We start from the raw sequence: 7,733 nt of genomic DNA, 5'->3' as shown, positions 1-7,733 counted from the left end.
CATTATAATGTTTAGGACTATAAATTAATGCTCTAAAACGTGTTTTAATTTCTTTTTAATCAGATCAATGAGAAACATTGCAAAAAATGAATATTTAACATGTAGACAGGTGTAGGTTGACATCCCTACTCAGGTGAACCAATAGAGGAGGGATGTGTGCCGCTCAGGATGTAAGGGAATGCTAGTCCTATGCCCACTGCTGTGATCGTTGGCCAGGGAGGGAGCTCGTCTAAGTTCCAAAAGTTAGTATGGACGAGTGATGTATCTCAGGAGCTGCACATCAAAACAGACCCACTGTGGTGAAGTGAATGGCAGTCTCAGCCAGGACTCCTGCCAGGCCACGCCACCAATGCATTTCGGTCCACCCCTTGGAGCTTAATCATGGGGATGGAAATCTGTTTTGATGTGCGGCTCCGGGTTACATCAGTCGTCCTCCCTACACAGGTGGCACTGTCAGCAACCACCATGCAGGGAGAGTGATGGACAGGAGGAACTCACGTTCCTCTTAGGCCTCCATGCCTGTCATCAGGTGAGCAGTTGTTCAGTTGGATGCTGCAGCCCTCGATGACCTCCACGGCCAACTTTAGTGATGGCAGTGCTTACAAAAAGCACTGGTTCACTGCAGCTGGTGCAAATTTTGCATGTGGTTAGGTCAGGGACAGGTATCAGCTAGATAAGGAGAGTGTGCCTTGCATAGGAAGAGGTTCCAGATGGTGAGCAACAGAATAGGGACTGTTCAGCAGTTCTTCTGTGTGGAGCCTTTCTGCTACTAGTGCCATGTTACATCACCACCTGATAGCCACTTCCCTTGCTAGGTGCTGTGGACATCCAAGCATTGCTCCCTGCAATTGCTGCATAATTATCTATGAGTGCTTCTGCCAGTTTGATACTGCTGCAAAGACTGATACTGTGTGTTTGGAACATTTTCGAAAATACATGTCCATGCAATTTATGGCCCTCCATGTGTCTTTCCTTCCCCTTTGGGTGCCCACTATTTGGCCCCACTCTGCCTACACTTGGTGTAAGTCAGCAGGATATGCCCCACTCAATGGCTGGCATAGATGAGGGAGTATGGTCCACCATGATACCACTGGAAGCAGCCTTGGCTCTAGTGCCCAAGTTCAATGGGTCTAACATATTTCTTTTTGAGTGGGAGGAGGAACTGGAAAGTGCTCTCCATCTCCACCAAGTATCTACCAGACTGACTGCAGAACTGACTATCAATTCCTTAGAGCATGATGCCTGCCAAGCAGTAATGGTGCTACCAAAAGATGCGCATGCCAGCGTAGAACAAATTGTGGCATAACTAAAAGGCCTATTTCGGGAAAACATAACCATAACCAAATTGAGATGTAGGTTCCTCATTCACAGACAACAAGGAGATGGAAGCCTCACTTACTTTGCTGCAGCGCTCCAGACTTTATGGAACTGATTGGAGAAAAAGGACCTGCAAGGGTGTGCCCACATAAATGCTCCAGCCTAGACTTTACAAGATCAGTGTATTGGAGGAGTGAGTATTGGAACCTAACATGCATGCTCTGCAGGAAAGGTTGAGGTGTATTTTTTAATGAGATAGTGATGGAGACTGCGGCCAGGGAATAGGAGAACATGGAAGCCAGTGTGGCCATAACAAAGAAAAATGAACCTCTCTATAATAGATAGGAGGCCTTGATCCCTTAAACAGGAACTGGATCATCTTTCCAGAGGAAATAATTCATTGTGGAAGGATCTGGATGAAGACCAGGGGTACTGACAGTGTGATTGTTTCAGGCACCTAGCCAGAAGCTTTGGCTGCTCTGAGAATATGAGCACCCCTTGCTAACAGTTAAATTCGAGGTTCCCGGGGCAGAGGGATGACCTATGGGATTTGCGTCCCAAGGTACCACAAGACAAAAGGCCATGGTTGGTCCAGGCTTCGTAGTGACTGGCTCAGTAAATGGACAGTTGGTCCCTGGTTTGATTGATACCTGATTTGAAGTCATTATTATGGAATACAACTTATATATATATAGCGTTTTGGGACTCAAGACCAACTAGACCCATCCTGGTTGCCCTTGAAAGCAGCCAACGACTTACCCATCAAAGTGGAAGGGGTAAAGGTCCAAACATTTTACCAAGTGGTGGAGTAAATTGGAGTAGTGGTCACCCACAGCCTAGTTGTGTCCTCGGTACCCATTGTCCTGGATATGAACGTTCTGAAGAGCTTGGACTTACCTTGCTTGCTGGCGGAGGTTGAACAACTGAATAAGCCCAAATGGAGTTGCAGCTTGTAGGCGGAAAGGCTCAGTGTGATACAGTCCTACAAAGCCTACCAACAAACAGAGAAAAATGGCAAACAGAATGGGTGGGTGTTGTTCATATGCCACCTGAAGCAGAAGTTACTTTTGGCCCTCCTGTAAGAATTCATTTGGTCCCTGCCCATTGGGGTTCATGAAAAACTACAAGAAGCCTCAGTCAAGGTAGAGCCCTGAAGAGATCTTCAGATTTTGGAAGAGTGGCTAACAGCCTGCACCCTGTCTAAGGTCCAACTCATCAACCTGGGGACTGCCTCTGTTCTCCTTCCGAATCACAGGCTCCTCACTGATCTCTATGTCATACCCAAATACTGTATTGTGGGGTCCCAACCGGCTGTGGAAGATGTACCCCGCTGCAAGCTGCCATGACCTCTTTGGATGTTAACCAGCATCAGCAGTTGCTGGACCAAATAGCCATTCTCTTGCAAGACTATTCACTAACCCAGCACAATCTCCACTATCAACTGACACTTGTTAGTTTGCGCAACTGGAGATTATGGTTGCACCAAGGACATAGACCACCCCATTCACATGGGAAATACTCCTCCCCTTTGGGAGAGGTATCAGTATATACCACTGGCTTTATGTCAAGATGTCAAGGACTTGATCTGCAATATGCTGCAAAATGTGATAATCAAGGACAGCCATAGTCCATGGGCCACCCCATTGTTCTGGTGCTCGAATAGGGCAGTAGATTACAATTCTGTGTGGACTATCGTAAGCACAATACCTGCACTGGCAGGGGCGTCCCTAGGGTTGGTGTCACCCGGTGCTGGAACACTTGGTGACACCCCCTCACTCTCTCTCTGCCTTCTTTCTTTCCCCCCTCTCTCTCCCTCTCCTCTTTCACTCTCCCCCTCTCTCTCTCCCTCCCCTCTCTCACTCTCCCCTCTCTCTCTCCCCCCTACCTACTACATGAAGCTGCAGTATTGTCACCAGGGTCCGGGGATTACACACTGACCTGCTGCATACTCTGCCTTCCCCTCCAGCTCTCCGACTTTAGCACCCTTGGCAGGGATGTGGACCTGCTCCTCTACTGAAACTCCGAGGAGGAGAGGTGTCCGAAGTGCCTGCCTCACTGTCCCCTCAATGCTTGCTTTCTTCAGCAGTGGCACATACAGGGATGGACTGAGCCTCTCATGGGGCCCTGTAGTGACCCTGGGCCATTGGTCAGTCTGCCCCTGGTGGAGCGGGCCTGGTGTCTCCCAGTGCAAAAGGTGTCACCCGGTGCGGCGCGCACTTCCCGCACCTGCCTAGGGATGCCCCTGCCCACTGGGAACCCTACCCTCTGCCCTGGATAGAGGAGTTGCTCATGGCATTGGGCCAGGCCAGTTACGTTTCCGCCTTGTACTTGGCCAGTAGGTACTGGCAGGTCCCAGTGAGAGAACAAGACCAGGAAAAGACAGTCTTCCCAACCCCACTGGGGCTGTACTAATTCAATTGCATGCCTTCTGGGCTGAGCAATGCCCCCAGCACCTTTCAAAGAGTGATGCCTGGGAGACTAAACTTGAGACGGTGCTGATCTACCTAGATGACATTTTCAAGAGACTTTTGAAGACCACATTCACCACCTGGACTAGATTTTAGTGCAAAACCCAAAATTTGAAAGGGGAAGCAAGCTGGAGCCCTGGTGGGAGAATGCCTTGTTTTGGATAGTGAAACAATCATTCCAACTGTTCCCGGTAGCCAATCATTTGATTTCCTGCTATTCATTCTGCCGCTGGATAAATCAGAGAAAGGACGCACCGCGCTCCCGATCTCATATTCACCCCCCTCCCCTTGTCTCTGTATGGAGGAACAATCCACAACAACTAGTGCTGGGCTGTCTTATCGGAAAGCCCAGAATTCTCTGTAACACGGTGTCATGGAGGAGCCGGGATTAAATGCTGATTTATAAAATGAATATTTCATACAATAAGTAATAAGAAAAGTGACAGAAAAGATCAATTTATTCATTTGTAAATCTTCCAGAAAATGAATAAAACCAACAAAAGACATTGTAGATTATCATTCAGCATTTTGTATTCGGGGAAAATGAAAACAAACGATGCGAGAAGAATGTCCCTGGCTGTGACATAAATGACACCTGTACTGAGGGGAATATGGAGGGGCCATTGCTGGATGTCTTCTGAAAATGCTCTTCTCCTGGCTGTCTGTGGACTCAGTATTCGGGGACACTGACCTGGAACAATCATGCCGATCAGGAAATCAGAGTTAAGTCAGAACTCCGAGTCTGAATACTTCTTCCAGGTGGTCTGACATAGAAAGTACAGAAGGCGTTGGATCAGAATGACAGCCAGGGAACTAGTATTGTTTAGAAGTAGTTAGCAATGGCTGCCACCATACTTCCTCCATGCAGATTCCTAGAATAGAACTCTGTAGGATGCAGACAGGTTAGTGTGTGATGATATATTAGCAGTATGTGTCTCCTTTGTATGTCCTGTACATCCTGGGGAAGGTGGGAGCTCTATGCTGCTCTGTACAGACACACACCGGGTTATGCCGGTCCTCTTCCTCTGCCCCCAACCTGCTCTATGGTCGCCCTTCCCCCCTCTTCAGAAAAAGCCGCTGACCCTCTCCCCTCCCCCTCTTGTTGTGTGATGGAGCTGATCTCCATGAGTCCCCCCAGTACAGACGGAGCTCATCACCCACCACCATCCACCAGACCTCACTTCTGTCCTTCCCAATCCCCTACCCCCACATGGTGTCATGTGACCTCTCCACCCTCTGTGTCTGATCATGGCTGCACACAGCGCCACCATGAGGAGGGGCAGAACATAGGGGGAGTGGCAAGGGAAGGGAAATTGCTGATATAACCTGATAATTTCCTGTTTGGACGTATAAAGTAGAAACAAAGACATAACTTTTTTCTATTTTGGAAAGAGTAAGGGAGGATTATTACCCCTGTCATTTTTATTTTATTGCCATATGTGTCCCATTAGGGAGGTAGATAGATAGATAGATAGATAGATAGATAGATAGATAGATAGATAGATCACATTGCCCTGGTTGACCAAGACTCCCTCGCTATAACTGGACAGTTATTACAACCATTTCACAGTGCTCTATGAGGGAGAAGAGAAATAGAAATATATATATCATAGAAAGCACTGCAAGACTATTATCCAAATATTCAACCAATCCCATCCTCCCTCCACTGATAATGTCACCAGTATCTCGGCGAAGTTCTCACTTTCCCCAATTCCCCCCACAGATCTTTATACAACCTCCCCCTACCCATATCCCGGCATGGAGGGGCTCAGTGAAGGTGGTGGTGAAGGTGTGGAGGTGTCGGATCGGGTAACATAGATCATAAAAGGAGATCCGCCCGGCCTCATAATCCAGATCTATCCTGACTCTGGTACTGGAGATAGTGGAAGATAAAAAGATCTCTTTATTATCATGTCTCACCTCACACTGGTTACCATTCTTGACTAAACCCCAGGACTTGTTATTCCTTCCAATCCCTGTCTGTCCTCCTCTCCTGTCTATACTGGGGTAACACATCCCGACTCCCCATCTATCTGACCCCCCGACATCCACTTCCCAGTAATGTTTCCCTGAGGAGAAACTCAGACTGCTCAACACCTGAACATAATCTTTAAATCTCTCTGGTGTTTCTGGACGATTCTGGTTTCTATCTGACCTGGATGCAGTTTTCCTGTCATCTGATATATGCAGCTTATTATGAGCTGTGTTTCCATCCAGTAATATGTCCTCAGCTCCCAGTATATAGAAGGATACATTTCCCTCTGTTATTATATCAGATAATGTGTGTAATGTGTGTGATATCCCAGCCACATCCAGCCCCCCTCCATCATGGAGGAGTTCCTCGTGTCTCCCTCTGTCCTCATTATCTCCATCCTCAGTATCACACAAGTCACCTGTGTCTGATTCCTGTAGGACAGTCAGTGGATCCGTCATGTTACACAGCTCCTCAATGTCACGCATCTTCCTGGACAGATCCTCCTTCTTTATTTCCAGATCCCGGATGAAGATGGAGACCCGCTCTGCCCTCCCGGAGATTTCCCTCAGGACTCTCTTCTCCAGGTCTTCCAGACGTCTCCTGAGATCTATAAACAGGGCAGTGACTCTCTCGGTGTCACCAGCTGCTACTTCTTCTACTTTCCTCCTGTGTTCCTGCAGACTCTGGACTCTTTCCTCCATCTCCTCTCTCTTTCTCAGAAGTTTCTGCAGAACATTCCTCAGTGTCTCCTTCTTCTTCTCAAAAGCCTCATCCAGTGACTCCATCTCATGTCCTTTATGTCCTCCAATCATACAACAAGACACACAGATACAGGTGTCATCCTCAGTGCAGTAATACTCCAGGATCTTATTATGGACGGAACATTTCCTGCTCTCCATGGACAAGTTGTGTTCTGGGGACTTTTTGTGGACTCTCAGGTGTTTATCACACAGAGAAATCTCACAGAGCAGACAGGATCTAACAGCAGGTACAGGATAGTTCACACAGTAAGTACAGAAGACCCCGGACTCATCCTGATCAGGCTGAGCAGACAGGAAATTCTCCAATAAATTACGCAGTGTTATGTTCCTGTGCAGTGCAGGACGATCCAGAAACTTCTCTCTGCATTCAGGACAGGAATATCCTCCAGACCCCTCCTGTGTATCCAGAACACGATCAATACAGACCCGGCAGAAGTTGTGACCACATCTCAGCATTACAGGATCTGTATAAATGTTCAGACAGACGGAACATTCCAGTTCAGCTCTCAGATTAGCAGATGCCATCGCTGACAGTAGGAGAAATGAAAGTCTCTGACACCGGGGAAGAATGCAGCTGGGAGGTGTCACTTCCTCCTACACAGGGCGAGGCTGGGCTGTGACTTGTACTGTATTCATAGGATATTAGGATTCATTATATGGAGGGACACCAATATTGAAAGAATCTCCTGCAGAACAATGTGCCTGTCTCAGGAAAATATCGGACACTTTGGTGAAAATTAGGGCCGGGGTCAACAAACGTTCGTTCAGAACTGATTCTCTTTCCATACAAGTGAACAGGCATGCAAAAACAGATTGAAACTGTCACAGATTAAAGCAATAAAACTTCTACTAAGCTGCCCCTTGTAGTCCTACAGACCAGCAGACAAGCCGATACGTCCTCACTGGTAGTTGTACAACTCTAAGGCTGCATTCACACTTGAGGGTTTTGTAGCTTGAAGATCCAAGATCCAAAAACACTGAAACGTAAAAAATCAATTGTTCTCTATGGCGCCTGTGTAGCAATTGTGCACACAGAGATGGACACGGTCATCCACCTTGCTAAGGATCTTCCATCTTGTATCTCTCTATCCCTCCTCCAAATCCCCCCTCCCTCTCTGTTGAGTGATATGTGGTCCCTGGATGCTGAGTTCAAAAGGCATCAAGGTTCAGCAGGAGAGCTTCATGGTTATAAATCCCAAATTAGCTGGTTCC

At 47.5% G+C, this 7,733-nt stretch overlaps 1 protein-coding gene across 1 annotated transcript; it reads right to left on the bottom strand.

The window, feature by feature from the left end:
• Positions 1–4,225: 4,225 nt before the first annotated feature.
• Positions 4,226–7,070, bottom strand: LOC149434806 (E3 ubiquitin/ISG15 ligase TRIM25-like). Its single transcript, XM_089663359.1, has one exon. It carries the CDS (start codon positions 7,044–7,046, stop codon positions 5,484–5,486), a length of 1,563 nt encoding a protein of 520 aa, XP_089519485.1. The 5' UTR covers positions 7,047–7,070; the 3' UTR covers positions 4,226–5,483.
• Between the last annotated feature and the right edge of the window lie 663 nt (positions 7,071–7,733).

The sequence above is a fragment of the Staurois parvus genome, unplaced genomic scaffold, assembly GCF_062004578.1.
Source record: "Staurois parvus isolate SC_StPar_1 unplaced genomic scaffold, SC_StPar_1.0 ptg001672l, whole genome shotgun sequence".
In the NCBI taxonomy this organism is placed as follows: Eukaryota; Metazoa; Chordata; class Amphibia; order Anura; family Ranidae; genus Staurois; species Staurois parvus.
Note: the sequence above shows the minus strand (reverse complement) of the source record. Positions and strands in the feature narration are given on the sequence as shown.